At 59.6% G+C, this 17,989-nt stretch overlaps 1 protein-coding gene and 1 long non-coding RNA gene across 6 annotated transcripts in view; one reads left to right on the top strand and one right to left on the bottom strand.

The window, feature by feature from the left end:
• Positions 1-17,311, top strand: part of KLHL25 (kelch like family member 25) — a 34,285-nt gene extending 16,974 nt beyond the window's left edge. The window contains exons 1-3 of one of the 4 annotated variants that reach the window (XM_058736658.1): positions 2,304-2,431; positions 7,783-9,587; positions 15,566-17,311. In XM_058736658.1, the coding sequence (XP_058592641.1) occupies positions 7,794-9,563 (1,770 nt within the window). In that variant the 5' untranslated portion in view covers positions 2,304-2,431; positions 7,783-7,793 and the 3' untranslated portion in view covers positions 9,564-9,587; positions 15,566-17,311. Of the gene's footprint in view, positions 1-2,303; positions 2,432-5,281; positions 5,524-6,460; positions 6,955-7,782; positions 9,588-15,565 lie in introns of those variants that run through there. The other 3 variants (XM_058736655.1, XM_058736656.1, XM_058736657.1) reach the window with 3 other exon arrangements.
• Positions 136-6,003, bottom strand: LOC131516064 (uncharacterized). 2 transcript variants are annotated; one of them, XR_009263836.1, is made up of 2 exons: positions 5,816-6,003; positions 136-2,034 (listed from the first exon to the last, which is right to left on the bottom strand). It is a non-coding gene; the product is annotated as an uncharacterized LOC131516064 (long non-coding RNA). The 2 variants fall into 2 exon arrangements; XR_009263835.1 differs by lacking the exon at positions 5,816-6,003 and adding an exon at positions 2,137-2,232.
• Positions 17,312-17,989: the final 678 nt, after the last annotated feature.

Below are 17,989 nucleotides of genomic sequence, written 5' to 3' on the forward strand. Positions count from 1 at the left end.
CCCTCACCCCTTCCCTGAGCCAGGCTCCGTTCTCGAACTGCCCTTACAGCCACCCCATTTCCCCTGCAGGAGGGATGGGGTGAGGCTGTGGGCTGGCGTGGGGCAAAGTTGCATCCAGCCGACACAAGGCGTGTGTTACACAATTATCACGACCTTACTGCAGGATTGGAGTCTTGCACAATAAAGAGATGGAAAACAAAATCAAAATAAATACACACACAAAAATACAAATAATTCTAATCCTTTGCATTTTAAATTAAAAACAGGGTACCTACGGGGCGCCTGGGTGCCTCAGTCAGTGAAGTGTCTGGCTCTTGATTTCGGCTCAGGTCATGATCTCACAGTTCGTGGGTACAAGCCCCGCATCGGGCTCTGTGCTGACAGCATGGAGCCTGCTTGGGATTTCTCTCCCCTTCTCTCTGCCCCTCCCCGTTTGAGTGCATGCTAGCTCTCTCTGTCAAAAAAATAAAATTTTAAATAAAAATAATAAAAAGGTACCTACAATTTTTTGAATGTACATAAAGTGTTATTACTTTCTTAAAGAAAGGACCATTGAAAGGCAGAGGCTTTTAGGGAAAGGGCCCTTTGTGTGATAGTGCACTCGTATCTAGAATGATCTGCGCCTCTGATTCAGTTACCCTGGTCATACTGATTTGCTTTCAGTTAACAATTAGATTTGTGTGCTCTACAAGGGTGCTTAGTCTGCTTTCCACTTGGCAAGGGGAAGAAGGATACCCCTGCACCCTGCAGGCTCCCTGAGGTGCTTGGATCCCCAGACGTGGGGGTGGGGTGGGGCAGGCATCTGGGCCGCAGCATCACGCGTCAGTCCCGAGATCCCTGCCTGGGAACGGGTGTTGAATCACACAGCCCTGTGCTTATGTGGTGTTTAATAGCATTTAACTCCTTCCTTTTTCACAGATCTCACAGGCTTGACAGAAACCTTTAGTGTTTTTTTTCTGATCGCAACAATATCATATAATCATTTAAAAAATCCGAACAACCTAAACACGGATAGACCGTGAGCACTGCCTTATTCAGAGCAAAGCAGAGGGACGCCCGGCTGGCTGTCAGTGGAGCGGGTGCCTCTAGATCTCGGGGTCGTCAATTCAAACTGCACGTTGGGCGTAGAGCTTACTTACAAACAAAATAAAACCAGAAAGCGGAGGGTAGGGATGGAGTCAGGATCCGGAGTGTCTGCTCCGTTCTTTGTTCAGCGGACGTGGTAGTAACAGCAACAATACTGGAACAGCTGGCCGTGTGAGCATATGCGCGAGGCCCAGGCCACTGGAAGCGCGTGTCGTGTACTGTCTGGTTTGTCACTTGCTTTTAGTGTCACTCTGTGGTTGAAACAGACCCAGGGAGACCAGTGAACTTTCCCAGCGCCACACGGTCATGGCTGTGGCCTTCGGGGACCCCGTTCTGTCTGCCGTCCCTGAGGAACCCTGATCTTCCCTCCAGGCCACTTTGTCACAGCCGTCAGAATGCCGCCTCCAGAGAGGCATCTGCAGAATACTTGCCTTCTCTCCCCACCCCCAGGCCCCCTCCCACCTCGCTCGCACCTTGGCCTTTCTGTTACGTGTGTCTTGATCTCGACCCCGAGATCAAGAGTGAGAGCCGCCATCTTGATTTGGTGTGGGCCTTCAACATAGCCTGGCCTCCAGCAGTTGCTCAGTCAGGATCTGTCTCAGGGTTTGAGGTTGGGTGATGCGACCTTTGCAGTCACTGGGGCCAGTGTCTGGGGCCCCGGTTCCGACTTGCTGGCGGGGGCCCACCTGCTGCAGCTGGGCCGTCCAAGGCGACTTCCTCACTCGCGTGTGTGGTGCCTGGGCTCCCGTGGCCAGAAGGGCAGGGGGAACGGCCGGGCTGCCCTCCTCCACGTGGCAGGCTGCCGTCTCCTCGCGGTGTGGTCAGGCCTCCCGTTGTCTGGCTTCCCCTGGAGGGGGCACTGCAAGAGTGGAAGCTGCCAGTGTCTGAAGGTCTGGGCCCGGAAATGGGCACAGCGTCTCTCCGGCTCCCTTTGGTCGGTCACAGGACCTGCTCAAAGGGAGGGTACATAGACTCTGCCTGTCAGTGAAAGCCGTGTCAGTTTGTGGGCATCTTTAGTCGTCCCCCAGCCCCATGTGACTGTGCCCCTACCTGTCGGCCTGGCCTTTCTCTCCCCTCAACAGGCCAACCCTGTTTCTGCCCTGCCTTTGTGTCCGCAGCCCTGCCACCTGGAAGCGTCCTTTCCCCTGTCGTCATAGCCTGGCTCATTGGTTAAGCTTCAGCTCACGTGTCCCCTCTTCACAGAAGCCTAAGTGACCCCACCATCTTCTTGTCACCGCGACCCGCTGCTGTTTTGTTTCCTCACTGCTGGTCTGTCTCCGCCTCCCACACCGCAGGCCCACGGGGACAGGAACCTGTCTCTGTCCGTCCCTGTCTCCCACGCCTGGTACGTAGCACGTGGGGATTGTTCGGGAAGCTTATGGTTGATGAGTGAGTCAGAACCACATTACCTGCAACTCCCTGGCGGGGCCCTGGGCTTTCCCGCTCCCTCTGGCCCCCCGCAAGGAGCAGTAGCGTTGACATCCTGATTTTGAGGAACTCGGGCCCCTGGCAGGTGGAGGGAGGCAGGGAGGGGGTCGGTGCTGCGGCCAGATGCAGTCGGGCTTTCTGGACAGTGGCAGCAGTTTGATCCTGTGGCGCATTTCTCCCTGGGAGTGGGGGCCTTCAGCTTCCTGTGGCTGGGGTCTTTGGAGAACATGGCAAGTTTCTTCTGGAGGTCTCACCACTGGCTACTTTGTTTCCTTGTGTGTTTCTTTAACTTTCCAAGGGTGATGGGAGAAATGAGCCGGGCACATTGTTGTTGGGTGCACTTTAACTGCTTCTGTGCAGGTGAGGATCGCAGTGTGAGCAGAAGTGTGGTCTGACACGGGTCAATACCTCTTAGCAGGATGAGAAATTGCTCATTTGGAGCATGGCTATTACTTCATGTGCCTTAAATCCATCAAAGCCCAGGACAACGCTTAGGTAGTCAGAGTAGTTCTGTGATACACACAGCATGAGAGCATCTGATTTATCGTGGCCCCTGAGGCAGGGAGCCAAGGAGGCTCTGGGCAGACACGCTTTTGGGCACACACACTCTGGCACGTTCACCCTTCCCGCCACTGGCCGGGAGCCTGTGTCCTGCACCCTGCGTATCCTCCGCCCTGCGTGGGGCTGCCTGTGTGACTGGTAGTGAACACGGAAAACCATCTCATACAACCCGTTTTCGGTGTGCGGGGGGTGCCCTCCCTGCAGGTGGAGAAGGTAGAAGACCCAAGGAGAGCAGCCCCTGGTCACTGACCCCCAGGAACTGATGTGCAGTGAGTGCTCGTACTGCTTGCGGCTCTAGGTGACAAGGGACGGAAAGCCCTCTCGGAGCAGAAGGGCAGCCTCGCCGTGGGCTCTGCCTCCTCCGTGCAGCTCCCGTCCTGGGTGGCACGGCCACCGACCACTCCCACCCCTGCCCTGCCCCAGTGCTCTTGGCACCTCTACCTTCCCCTGCAGTTCAGGAAACGTCGCAGACAAGAGTCTGCTTGGCCCATCGCGGTGGCCGGTAGGATTGCACATGGATCGGGCTCCACGCTCAGGGCCAGGGCCCGGTGATCTGCCGCTTTGGCCAGCCGGGCCCAAATGCCCAGCCTCGGGTTCTGCCAGCGCTGACCCGAGTGAGGCTGTGAGTGTCCACCACACGCGTCCATCATGGCGGCCCCCTCGAGTGCCTTCTCCAGCCCAGCCTTCGTCTTCTCTGGGGCGGCTGGACGAGCGCTCAAAGTGAAGGGGATTCCGTGCACTGTATGCATCTCCAGGCTTCGTCATGAGCAAAGGCGGGGTTCATTCAGTCGAGGCGAGTGGCCGCTCTGTGCCAGGTCCCACTGGGTGTTGGGGTCGCATCAGTTAGCCCTACCCGTGGTGTCCACCTTCAGCACGTTGGGGAGACTGGGGACGAACGCGTGTTACATAGCAGTGGGTGCTGTGAGGAAGGCAGAATTGGGTGAGGTGTGGAGAGGAGGTGACCCCAAAAGGTGGTCAGGTCACTCTCTGAGGAGGTGACAGAGTGAGCCATGTAGACAGTCAGGGGAGCATTCCAGTCCAAGGAGGAACCTGTGAAAAGGTCCTGAGGCCCAGTAAGAAGTCTGGTGTGGCCTGAGGGGGCGAGCAAGTTGGGAAGTGGCAGGATGTGATGACAGAGGGGTAGCTAGTGAGGAGGGGTCAACTCATGTGGGACCTGGCTGCCACGGTGAGAACTTAGGATTTCACTGAGGGCGCTGGGACACCCCTGGAGGGTTTCGAGCTGGGCGTGATGGGATCATCACTCTGGTCTCTGGATGGAGCACAGATCGTGGAGAAAGAAGCAGAAGCCAGTCAGAGGTTTCCAGAGGTCAAGGGAGGGACAGAGGTGGGGATAAGGATCAGACTCGGGGCTCACTTAGGAGCCACAGGACTTGGTGGGGGCCGGGTGCTGGTGCCGGGGAGGGACGAAGGGAGCCTGGGCATTTGGCCTGAATAAGAAGGAGCATGCTGGTGCCATTTCCCGTTTGCCTGGCCTGGGGAGCAGCGAGTCTGGAGGAAATGCTGAGGGCTCTCCTGGACGCGTGACGGTCAAGGCGAGCCGCTTCCAGATGTCCTGTGGTTGAGGTGAGGGGCCCAACACAGGGCGAGTAGCACCCAGGGCCTCTGGCTCTTAGGCCGGTCCTCCCACGCCGGCCAGCCCAGAGCAGAGGCACAGCCCTGGGGATCCTCAGGGACCTGGGTACAGGTTTGCAGCTCACATGATTCCGTTCCTGTGTCTGGGCCTCGGCATCCTCATCTGTAAACTGGGGTGATGAGACCCTCCACCTTCTGGAATCACGATGCTTCTGGGACATCACCTCACGGACCGGGGCAAGTCCGTGCATGACTGATGGCTGCTGTCTCTGGGAGGTTGGCTCAGATGCAGGCACTGCTCACAAGGAGGTGGGACAATCTGAAGAAACAGCCAGGCAGGTGCCTCTGCCCTCGGCACGGAGGTGCCCAGACAAGCAGCCATCTGGGGGTGGGAACCTGCTTGGGTGTATACGCCCATCCCTGGCTCTTTGCCTGTGCGGGGAATTTGCGTCAGCGGGCAGGCATCTTGGTGCTAAGCAAGACATCAGTCAGCTCTGGGGCCCTGGGCTGCCCACTCAGCACTGGCCTTGCCACCACTTGACCTCATTCCCAGGGCAAACGTGGCTGCTCTGTGTGGGTTTGCCCTGCCTTTTGATGCTTTCTCATTCTTTGAGTCCTGCTTTGTCCCGTCCTTAACCCCCTCCGTAGGGAGTCTCCACCTGGACCCCTGAGTTGGAGTCCTTGGGGCCGCACCCCCAAGCGTGGCGCACAGGTCAAAGGCCATCGCTCCTGTTCAGCCCAGACACAGTGGGGACGGGATGGATAGAGTCAACTCAATGAACGTCCATGTTTGGGAACATGTCTGTGAACAAGATTCGGGGAAACGTGGTGCAGGGTCCGGAATTCAGATCTGGGGTACGTGCCAAGCTGCCAGGAAAGCCTCAGGGGGCTAAGCCACCGAGGCCTCCCGATCCCCATGCCACCCAGCCCCAGGGCCATGCTGAGAGGTCACGCTGCATAAATACTTGCCAACAGCTGAGTGCCCCTGAGGCCTGAGCAGGACAGGGACTTCGTTTTACAGAAGAGAACACCGAGCTGCAGGGAAGGGGTGCCCCAGGATGACGATCGAACAGGAACTATCCTGTCCAGCCTTGGCCCACCTCTCTTACTCTTGTGCTGGCTGCACCCCCCATCCCCGTGGGCTCACCTCATGACCCCAGAGCCCAGTGGCTGGTGTGCACAGCGGTGTCTCTGGTGCATCATCGACTCGAGGTCTTCCTGGAGCTTGGGGGCCAGAGCAGGAGGGCCAGACCCAGCCTGGGCCCAGGGAGCAGGGGCCTTGCCCAGGCAGCTCGGATCACGTCAGTTTGTGGTTTCCTTGGTTCTTTGCCAGGGGAGGAGTGAGGCAGAGAGACAGCACTGTACTTGGACACTAATTTACAATTTCACTGAAGCATGAAATCGCTTCCTTCCCTTACCAGATTATTACTTAAGCAGAAAATTGACTTGGAGTGGGGGTTGGGAGAATTATATACTTTTGAAAATTAAAAAGGAAAAAAGGCTAGGTTTGGGGTTTTTTTTTTTTAACATTTTTTAAAGTTTTGGGGCACCTGGGTGGCTTCAGTTGGTTAAGCGTCCAACTTCGGCTTAGGTCGTGATCTCACAATTCATGGGTTCGAGCCCCATGTCAGGCTCTGTGCCAACAGCTCAGAGCCTGGAGCCTGCTTCTGATTCTGTGTCTCCCTCTCTCTCTGCCCCTCCCCTGCTCACTCTGTCTCTCACAAATGAATAAACATTAAAAAAAATTTTTTAATATTTTTTAAGTTTTATTTATTTATTTTGAGAAAGACCAAGAGAGCATGATCAGGGGAGGGACAGATAGAAGGAGAAAAAAAAAAAATCCCAAGCAGTTTCTGTACAGTCAGCACAGAGCCCAACGTGGGGCTCGAACTCACCAAACCATGAGATCATGACCTGAGCCAAAATCAAGATTCAGACACTTAACCGACTGAGCCACCCAGGTGCTCCTGTCTATTGGACTTTATTGAAGATGCCTTGGAATCCCGTACGTTCAAGTGTGTGACAAGCTCGTGTCTGCCCACACAGAGCAGCCTTCTGAGGGCCAAGTCCTGGGCGGGGCAGAGGAGGACACAGGAGGGAGGCAGGTGAGACACTCACTATGGCCCAAGATCCTGAAGTCGCCTGTAGGGCCTAGGGAAGCTCATTTGGAAACTCAGTTGCTGAGGCAAATCTGGATTGCATTAGTGGTCAGCATGCCCTACTGTCACCTGGACCTTTCTCGTGGCTTGCTTTTTGGGACCTCAGAATTGAGCCGGTGTCTTTCAGGTGAGCCGCTGGTTGGCCCAGCTTTGCCTTCAAACCCTTGCTCATCCCCACTGGGTCAGGTGGCCTCTGAAGACCCTGGATTTGGAGAACGTGTCTACACAGCCCTTAGGCTGTAGTGGTGGCTCTTGGGAACTTCCCAAGGGCAGGGTTGGTGAGGGACTCTGGCCAGTGCTGCTAGGAGCCCAGCTCAGCCCAGGTCTGGCTGGGAGCAGGGGGGTGGGGGAGGGGGTGGTGGCATGTAAGGCCCTGCTCGGGCTCCATGGCTCCCTGGGCTCCTTGTTTCCAGTCTGCCACAGAAAACCTGGAAAGAATCAGCCTCCTTAGGGCTGTGGAGAGTAGAGATTGGGCTTGGAGCTGGAGGGCCCACATGGGGATCCTGGCTCCGGCACTTTGGGCAGCCAGCCACTCTGCTTCTCTGAGCCTTGGCTTCCCCAGCTGTAGAAACGGGCCACGGGAGCCTCGGCTCCAGAGGGCAGCTCGAGGGTGGGATGTGGCCCAGGGCACAGGCTACTTAGCACCGCCCCGACCTGCTATCTGCTTAGTGGCCCAGGGACACCATATTGCATGTTCTCTTGTCCCGGGGTGGGCAGCCACAGCTCACAGCCACCCAGACGTGGCTCATCTCCAGGCCAGAGACGTTCGGTTCCACAGCTGGTCCAAAATCAACAAAAGCAATTTCTGAAGGGCAGAGGTCAGACCAGCCACTGCCACCCGCATGTTCCCTGGCCACGTGGTCAAGGGGAGGGGCAGAGCTGAGAGAGGAGGGGCTGAAGGGTGAGCCAGCACAGGGCCAGCCCTCTCACCTTGTGTGGCCTTGTCCCCTGGCAGGTCGGCTCAGCATGTCGGTCAGCGTCCATGAGACCCGAAAGTCGCGGAGCAGCACGGGGTCCATGAACATCACCCTCTTCCACAAAGCCTCCCACCCCGACTGCGTGCTGGCCCACCTCAACACCCTGCGCAAGCACTGCATGTTCACGGACGTCACGCTGTGGGCAGGCGACCGTGCCTTCCCCTGCCACCGCGCCGTGCTGGCCGCCTCCAGCCGCTACTTCGAGGCCATGTTCAGCCACGGCCTGCGGGAGAGCCGGGACGACACGGTCAACTTTCAGGACAACCTGCACCCCGAGGTGCTGGAGCTGCTGCTGGACTTCGCCTACTCCTCCCGCATCGTCATCAACGAGGAGAACGCCGAGTCTCTGCTGGAGGCCGGTGACATGCTGCAGTTCCACGACGTGCGGGACGCCGCCGCCGAGTTCCTGGAGAAGAACCTCTTCCCCTCCAACTGCCTGGGCATGATGCTCCTGTCGGACGCTCACCAGTGCCGCCGGCTGTACGAGTTCTCGTGGCGCATGTGCCTGGTGCACTTCGAGGCGGTGCGGCAGAGCGAGGACTTCAACAGCCTGTCCAAGGACACCCTGCTGGACCTCATCTCCAGCGACGAGCTGGAGACGGAGGACGAGCGCGTGGTCTTCGAGGCCATCCTGCAGTGGGTGAAGCACGACCTCGAGCGGCGGAAGGTGCACCTGCCCGAGCTGCTCCGCAGTGTGCGGCTGGCCCTGCTGCCGTCCGACTGCCTCAAGGAGGCCGTCTCCGGCGAGGCCCTCCTCATGGCTGACGAGCGTACCAGGCTCATCGTGGACGAGGCGCTCCGCTGCAAGACCAAGATCCTGCAGAACGACGGGGTGGTCACCAGCCCTTGCGCCCGGCCGCGCAAGGCAGGCCACACGCTGCTGATCCTGGGGGGCCAGACCTTCATGTGCGACAAGATCTACCAGGTGGACCACAAGGCCAAGGAGATCATCCCCAAGGCGGACCTGCCCAGCCCCCGCAAGGAGTTCAGCGCCTCAGCCATCGGCTGCAAGGTCTACGTGACCGGGGGCCGGGGCTCCGAGAATGGGGTCTCCAAGGACGTGTGGGTGTATGACACCGTCCACGAGGAGTGGTCCAAGGCGGCGCCCATGCTGATCGCCCGCTTCGGCCACGGCTCTGCCGAGCTGGAGAACTGCCTGTACGTGGTCGGGGGACACACGTCCCTGGCAGGCGTCTTCCCGGCCTCCCCGTCTGTCTCCCTGAAGCAGGTGGAGAAGTACGACCCCGGGGCTAACAAGTGGACCATGGTGGCCCCGTTGAGGGACGGCGTCAGCAATGCCGCGGTGGTGAGCGCCAAGCTGAAGCTGTTTGTTTTCGGGGGGACCAGCATCCACCGAGACATGGTGTCCAAAGTCCAGTGCTACGACCCCTCGGAGAACCGGTGGAGCATCAAGGCCGAGTGCCCCCAGCCTTGGCGGTACACGGCGGCCGCCGTGCTGGGCAGCCAGATCTTCATCATGGGCGGTGACACCGAGTTCACGGCCGCCTCCGCCTACCGCTTCGACTGTGAGACCAACCAGTGGACGCGGATCGGAGACATGACCGCCAAACGCATGTCCTGCCACGCCCTGGCCTCGGGCAACAAGCTCTACGTTGTGGGGGGCTACTTCGGGACCCAGAGGTGTAAGACCCTGGACTGCTATGACCCCACGTTGGACACGTGGAACTGCATCACCACTGTGCCCTACTCGCTCATCCCCACTGCCTTTGTCAGCACCTGGAAACACCTGCCTTCGTGAGGAGCGCATGCAGGACCCAGCCAGGTGAGCCGCCAGCACCCCGGGGCCCGGGCCCGCTCTGGGTCAGGGTCACTGTGTCCTTCCACCTGGGTCAGGGTCACTGTGTCCTTCCAGGGGAGGGTGGATGGGGCAGCAGGTGGCTGGGTGCTCCGGGACCCTTTTCCGGGTCTGGAGCTACAGACTAGCTCTGCCCCTTGCTTGCAGTTGACCTTGAGCAAAGCATGTCAGCCCCCTGCCACGTGGAGACAGCCACCTCAGACAGGTATGGTGCTTCCCAGACACGGCTGCACGTCAGAGTCACCGGGGTCCTCAGACAACACCACGTGGAGTTGAGGCCAGCCGGCCAAGTGCGAGGGCAGTCTCCACATAAGGGCATCCTCTTCACGGTCACGGTCAAGTACAGGGAAGGGATGCAGATTGAGATCAGCCAAGGACAGAGACGAACAGGGCAGGGTCCTCTCCCCACGCGGTCAGGATGGTGTCACTGTGCCCACATCAGTGACTGACCGTACATACAGAATATTCCCCAGCCGGAAGGCTCACACAGGCTCAGATGTCCGGGGTTTTTACCAGGGCCCCATCACATAGGCTCGACTGATGGCCCACGTGGTTACTCTGCCTCCAGGTCAGCTGATACAGCGTGACCCAGAGCCCCTTCCCTAAGTCACACAGATGTGCCCACCCCAAATCCTGCCCTAGGTGGAGACAGTCTAATGGGTATGGCCGATCATCTCCCAGAAGCCAGGGGCAAAGACCAGACCACCTTACAACACGAATGCTAAAGCCCACACCACACCCCAGACCAGGCGACTCTAGCGTGTATCCAACACGTGAGCAGCACCCCGGGGACCTGTGAGGAACATGGATGATGGGCAGAGCCCTCAAGGGGCCAGGGGGGTGCTGGAGCTGTGGGGCCAGGCCCCCCGGTGGAGGCAGCAGGGCGCTCCTGTCCTGCGAGGTGGTGAGAGGCCACCTCAGCGCGGGCGGCATGCCGAAGGAGGGAACCGTGGCCGGGCAGGACGGCTGCAGAGCACTGCCCAAGGTACTGCTCCTACCCTTGTTCTCAGTGCCATTATTACAGGAGATCCTCACCCAAGGGGGAGGTGACACTGGATGCAGGGGGCTAAGGGGCACAGGTGCCCTTTGGGGGGATGGGGGGACACAAGGAGGGACTTGCCCAAGGCCTGAGGGCAGGTGCAGAGTCAAGTGGAGGGAAGGACCAGCTTATCCAGGCCGGCCTCTTTGAGGGGCAGGGTCAGTGCCAGTCCTGAGGTTGGATCAGGGTGTCCCGAGCCAGCCTGTCAGGGAGCTCAGGAATAGGGGCTGGTGGATTTGTAGACACAAGGGAAAGGTTTGAGTTCTGGTTCCATCCTCTTTGGTCAGGCCCTGGGGAAGCCAGGCTGTGTGTCCCGGCCCTTAGTTCTCCTCCTGGATCCCTCACACCTGGGACAGGAGCAGCAGGTTCTGGGATGGGAGGCAGGGAGGCATGGGTCCCAGGGGCTCTGAGAGGCTGGGGCCTGGGGTGGGAGATCCCAGGCTCTGCCTCCGGCACAGGCCAGCTCTCCTTACCCAGGAGGGCTGGTGACCAGTCCCAGCTCTGAGGCTGACCCGGAAGCCTCTGCACCCCCCTGGCAGCTCTGAGAAATCGGCCCTCAAGCCAGGTGCCCCCTTCAGTGCAGATCACAGAAACCCCCTCAGGAGCCAGCCCGGACCGAAAACCTAATTTGCTCCGTGACATGGCGGCTACTGGCCTGCGTGCCGAAGGCTATCCACAGCAGAGCGGTTCCGACTTCACTGGGACTGCTCCTCCAGGCGAGCGGATGCTCCAGCCAGACCAGCATGGCTGGGCCTTCAAGGCCTTGACGGGGACAAGCCAGGCAGGCCCAGGTCGCATCGCCTCCTACGTCCAGGGTGTTCGGACCCCCAAAAGCCAGCCTAGATAGATGGGGGCTTCCGAGTTGTCCTGTTTTGTTTTAATCTACTCCCCCTCTCTTGGAGAGAAAAATCTGAGCGGCCCAAGTTGTTGGTCCCCTGGGGCATAAGCTTTAAGAGAATGGTGGTGCCTCCTGTCACCCCCCCCCCCCAGTTCCTGCACTCTGGGGTGCTCACCTGTGGAGCCTGAGGGCTCCTCCCGCTGGTGCTCACCCCTCCCCACGGACCCGACCAGTGGTTCATCCCCGTGCGGGAGGAGGTGGGGGCAGGCCAGGGGACATAGTGAGCCCTTTACCTCTCCAGGAGTTTCCCCCGTTCCAGGGACACATCATTCCTTGGTTCTGGCTCTTACTGGCTGCTTGACCCCGGTTACCTAACTCCCCTGAGCTCAGTGTTGCCATCTCAAACACAGGAGTGAAAATCGTGTTACTCAGAGTATTTGAAGAGGCCAAGTGAGGGGCGGGTTGAGAGTTGGCGCTGATGCGAGTCAGTGATGCAGAAGGATGGTGGCCGTGATGGTTTGGGGATGCTTTGGGCGGTGGGGGCCCTCTCCACGTCCCTGGGCTAGCCCCTTCTTCTAGAAGGGTCCATCGCCCATAGTCACGAGGCACGTTGTATGTGCACATCTGAGTGCAACAGGGGCCTTGTCCCTCCAGTCCGGCCCAGTCCGTGGCGGGGGTGCTGTCGTCAGCCCCATCTCCGGGACGAGGAAGCAGGTGCAAAGAGGCTGATTGCCCAAGATGGAGCCGGTCCTGGACGGGACCCGAATGCCACACCTGGGCCCTACCCTCCCAGAGCCACGCTGCCTGGTGAGACTGAGCAGCTCCAGCCTGCACGTTTCCCGAACTCCTGCACGAGCAACATCTGCATCAGAGGCAGAGGGCCTTTTTAGGCTTCAGCTCTTGTCCCGCATCCCAGCCATCTCCTTTTTACGTGGCCCAGCAGCCCACCAGCCAGCCTCCCCGCAGTGCCTCTGGGGCCTGAGAGACGGCCCCTCCCGAGGCTCTGCCCTCCAGGTTGACCCTGGGTGGTTCCCGCGCCCTGCACTGCCCTGCTTCAGTTCAGCTCTGCCTGCCCTCGTCAAAGGCAGGGCGGACCTCCAGGACCAGCCCCAGTGTCCCAGCCAGATCTACATGTGTGGGTGATGGCAGGCCCCCAGAGCCCGGGCTGGGTTACCCTGGGTTACTCACCGAGTGTAGATCAGCCGCGAAAGTTCTTTTTCTGTCCCACTGAGTCCCCCTGCCCCCAGCAAGCCCTTTAAAGGCACAACCCTTGCCCTCATGTCTCCTCCCCTGACCCCCACCCAGCATGTCATGCAGGCATTCAGGCCACCAGGAGCTCATCTCTGCACAGGCATTGTTAGGCCCCAGCCACTTGGGGTGTGGGGGCGGAGGGGCCTCCAATCCCAGCTCTGGGAAAGGCTGAGCCGGTTAGTCCCCCTCGGGGCCCCACGAGGGGCTCAGTCACTGCCACCAGAGGGCAATTCAGCACATTCTGTCCTGCCTTCAAAGAAATCACCACCGAGAGGAAATCCCAGAGCGCAGACCTACACGGACAGGCCTGATGTATTGAGAAAGGTGCCCAGGCAAGAGTTCAGGCCTCTTGAAACACATCAGCTCCGTCTGTCTGTCTATGCATCCATCCATGCACCTGGAGTCTTCATTGGGCTTGTGTTTACCAGGGTTGGCCCCATGCCAGGCCTGGGATCAGCACGCCAGCGCCCTCCCTTGCTGCAGTCCGGCAGGGCAAACCTGTTGTGTGCGGGCAGGGTGACCATTGACGCCCTGTCTCTGCAAGGTGGAGGAGTGTCCCCTCTCACAGATGAGGAGACTAGGCCTCAGAGAAGCACCTGCCAAAATTTGGGGTGGCCCATGGCTGTCCCAGTCCTGGGGGCAGCTGTGTGGGCTGGGAGGGAATTCAGGAGCCAGCCAGTGTGGCTCCCCAGTTCCTCAGCCTTTCAGGGTGCCCCTAGGTGCAGTCTTGTCTTCAGCAACAAGGGACAGCCCAGAGGGGTCCCCGTTCCCCAGGTCAGGGTCTCATGGTGTGGGTGGCTCAGAGGTTTGGTTTGGGGCAGCAGTGGGGCCCTGCCTAGAGGGGAACAGCACCCTGCCCCATCTGCCTCATGCGTCCGGAGGGTGTGGGGCAGACAGGCCCAAGGTTTAGGTTTGCCACCTTAAGAGTATCTCAGGGTCCTAGAAGCCTCATGACCCAGCTTCTCGCTTGTGAAGGGCCTTCGCCAGCCCCGCTGAGGGAGCAGTGGCTGCTCTGCCTACCACCTGGGGAGTGCTGAGCCCACAGAGCTCAAGTCAACCTTCTAGAAGCCTTGGCAGGGAGGGAGGGAAGGTGTACCCCACTTGAAAGAAGAAAGCCCCACGGATTCCAGTGCTGGCTTGAATTTTTAAATGTTACTTGAGTACGTGCAGACTGACAAGTAGGTAAAAGCCCCTTATGTGTGTAGTTCTTACACGGCTGTGCAGTGGACATAAGCATGCTGGCTAAATAGAACCAAAGCTCTAAAACCAAGAATGGCATCATCATTCGTTGATGTTCTGCAGAGAGCGTCTTGCCTCTTTGCCTGTTGGCTGCAAGGACACGCAGGCTTTCTGGAGGGCTCCCCCTGCCCGTGCCAAGGGCTGGCTTATCTGTGCCTCTCCGGAGCCACCGTGACACCTGCTTCGGGCAGCTCATCATGCTGGCCAGACATCATCCGTGTCCCGGGCACAAAGGGCCTGCTTGGTTAGGGCCACCTCTGAGCCCACGGCCCTTACGGCGCTGGCCAGAGGAAGTGGCATCTGGTGTTGAAATGGTGCGTGGACGAGCAGGACGCCCGAAAATCCTCCGGAGAACTCCCGGCCCCCTCCGCACAGGACTCCAGAGAACCTGCTCGTAGACTACGGCCCCACCGCTGTCCCAAGAGCTTCCTCTTCCTCTGCCTGCTGGCTCCAGCCGAGGGTGTCCCTTCCTGACACACGTCCACAGCCACATCTCCACGCGAACTCACGCAGGGTCATGCTGAGCTGTCGCAATGGGTTATGCTTTGAAGATGACCGCGCTGGCCAGCTGCTGGGTTATCTTACCTGCTCCAAGGAGGTTCTGCACAAAGCCTTCCACGTGCATTAGACCACATCATCCTCTCCGGGAGGCGGAGATCCATCCCCTCGTGTTCCCCAGGAAAAGCTGAAGCTCAGAGAGAGCAGGCGCTGCATTGATTGGGAAGCTGGCGCTGGAGTGTGAGCTCGGTGGCCGCAGGGTCACCCCTCATTCACCACCGTCAGCCACCACAGCCTGTATCACGGCCCAGGTCGATGGGCTGCACAGTGAATGTCTGTCGAGGGCGTGAATGAATGTGCTGGCTGCCGCCCACAGCTGGCCCGTTCTTCTAACCACATGGCCGGTCCACCCCTGCCTGCCCCCTACTCTCTGACCAGGTCTACCCCCCTCGCTGTTTCCACCTCACTGGCCTACTTTATTTCGATTTTCAAATGTGCCAGATTCCTACCTCAGGACCTTTGCACATGCCGTCCCTCCTGCCTGGACTGCTGTTTCCCCCTCTGGCAAACTCCTGTCCATCCTTCACGCCTCAGGTTAGATTATTGCCACCTTCCCATACCCTCCACCAAAATAAAGTCCTGGTTCTTATCCATAATTTTTTGTTTTTCATGCATAGCACTTCCGTCAACTTGTGATTACTGTATGCACTTATTGGTACAAGCGTGCAGTGTCTCCCACCTGGGGGATGATCCAGGAGATGGCAGCTGTATTTCTTTGCCCTCCTGTCCCCCAGGGCCTAGTGTGGCACCTGCTGGCTCGTGGGTGTGCCGGGCATGTGGTTGGAGTGGCTGAATGGACAGGTGGGTAGTTCCCCTGTTCCAGTGGGGGAGACCAGGGCTCGGGGCTGCAGTGCTGGTAAACGAGAGAGCTGCCTTCTCACACCCAGGCCTTCTGTTGTCGGGCCCCAGGCTCTAGCCCCTCACAGTGGCCTCTTGATTATCACTCTGTTCCAGGGTAGGACAGAACCATGTGGGCATGATTCATACTCTGTCTCCCTCCCTCCCTCTCTTCCTCTGCAGACTCCGTGTGTCTGTCCCCACCCCGCGGCCGCAGCCCTCACCGCCAGAGTGGCCCTGACCCTGTCTGCCACTGCAGGAAGCCCGGCCCGGCCCCACACCAGCACTTGAAGTGGCCGGAAGCTGGCCCCACCGGCTCTGGGAGCAGCATTCTCGGGGCTGTTGTGAGCTTTAGACAAGGGAAGAGAAGCTGTCTCGAGAGCCCTGTGTGTCTGCCTGAGGCCTTGGCCTCTCTGAGGTGGTTTGCAGAGGAGAGGACCTTCCAGAGGGGCGTGAACCGACCCCAGGACTCCCTCGGCCTTGGGGCAGAGACACATCCGCAGAGTCGTGGCCTGTTGCCACAAACCCCGCTCGGGGGGCTGAGAGGAGCCCTGGGTAGGCTGGAGTGGGCGGCACCAGGCGGTCACACAGCACCAACCAAACAGCCTTTGCCTCGTCGCCCTGCTGTGACCGTAATGTCACCCAGCACGGGGTGTGTCGGGCCTCATGGAAGCCGGGTCCACCAGGACTGAGAGCAGAGCTACCTGGGAGAAATGAAGACACACTGTGTAGGGGGCAGAAACCCATAGGGTGACCTCATGGCACCTACAGGACTTCGTTAGCAAATGGCCCCGAGACCCCCCAGCGTTAAAGCAGAAACCCTTGTGCACCCCTCCCCAGGGTGGGGCTGTGCTCTCTGTGACCTCCCCACCTTCCTCCCAGTCAGGGCAGCTGTGACAGGTGCAGAAGGACACTCATGCCCCATTGCAGTGGGACTCTGGGCCCCGTGTTCTGTTGGACGAGGGTGCCCTCAGGGGCTGCCCCCCTCAGAGCCTCCCGGTCCCAAGAGGTGGCAATGACCCCATCATCTCCCAACACGACCGTGCGGGCCCTTAGACCAGGAGCAGGTGTGAGCTGGGGACCCCAGGTTCACCTTAGGGCACCCACTGTGGAGCCCACCAGCATGGAGGACAGCAAGGCCCGTGACCCTCAGCGTCCAGCTGGCCGGTTTGCTCCCTGAGCTGCAAAAGGCAAGTGTGGTCCCCGAGAGAACTGCCAGTCCTTCGCTCATTTCTCCACCTCCCCAGCCACTGGGTCCCTCACTGACACATCCCCAGTATCTGGGGTTCTGGAGGGGTCAGCTTGCACCTGGTGTTCGGGCTTCTGGCTCATCCCTTGCCAATCCCCGGGGCACCACCGGAGGGGGAAGGGGCCTGCACCAAACCTGTGGCTTCCCCAGCCGCCTGCCAGCTGCCTGCTGTTCGCTTGGTGCTACTTGGCCGGTTCAGGACCGAGGCACCGGAGTGGGCTGAACTGGTGGTGGGGCCACATCACAAAGCACTTGCTCTGTGTGGTCTCGCCCTGCCCCCTCACAGGACCTCTGTGCTGCCGCTGGGCCTGTGGGCATCTCTCGGGGAGGGACCTCGGGGGCTAGGTTGCCCCCCACCCCAGAGCACCGGGCACTGGGCATCATCGATCGGCTGCCACTTGGGGAAAAGCTGGAAGCGGAGTGCGTTCCCGGGTCCCTTGGAGGCCGCAGGCCCTTCCGCAGCAGAGGCTGGCCTCCTTTGCTCCGGGAGGCAGCTCCACCAGGGAGGCCAGGAAGGCGGGTGGCGGGGAAGCCGCCCGCCAGAGGCCCCGGGCTGCAGGACGGCCAAGGTGGAGTGACCACACTTCGCGCACAGCACAGCGGGCCTTGCAGTGGTGTGTCCCCCGAGTTGTGTTCCTTCTGTTTCTAACTTAATAAAAGAGCTGAGAAAAATCTTGAAATCTTCTTCCCCTGGGTGCTGGGACCAGTCTTCGGACCCAAGGCGCGGGCAGACTTGGATTTTGCCCCACTAGCCGGGGCTCGAAGTTACCCCCCACTCACTGGCGTCTCCCCCTCTGGTGAGTTGGGGGGTGCGGAGACCCCCTCCCCAGGGACCCTCCGGCACCCAGATGAGAGGTTCCTTTCCTCGGATTATTTCAGCAGCAGAATCCAGATTGCTTTCCTGAAAAGCCCCTGTGAGGGGAACTCTAAATGCACTCATCTCTGTGAGCCCCGGTCGAGGGGTAGGGTGGTGTCATCGCCCCAGGGACCAGCATTACTTAGCCCAAGGTGGCTTCTCTGACGCTCCCGTCCCCTGATGTCCCTTTATGAGCCTTCGTGGCTCATGTGAACGAAGGGACAGGGCAGCGGGTGCTCGGAACCTCGGCGGTGTGCAGGCCCCCGGAACCCCAACTGACCTTTAATGGCATGAAGAGCTGATTCAGATGCCCCAGGAGTGTCACAACTCATTTCTCACCAGGTTCAACGAGCATCACTTGAACTAGTGAGTCGATCTCAAAAAGATGGCACACTTAGAACAGCCGAGCAGAGATGCCCTCCCAGCTGCCTCCGCGGCCCCCAGGCACAGCCCTGGGAGGGACACCCAGCCCTCATACTGCCCACTCCTGCCCCGGTGGTGC

This window comes from Neofelis nebulosa, chromosome 7 (genome assembly GCF_028018385.1).
Source record: "Neofelis nebulosa isolate mNeoNeb1 chromosome 7, mNeoNeb1.pri, whole genome shotgun sequence".
NCBI lineage: Eukaryota > Metazoa > Chordata > Mammalia > Carnivora > Felidae > Neofelis > Neofelis nebulosa.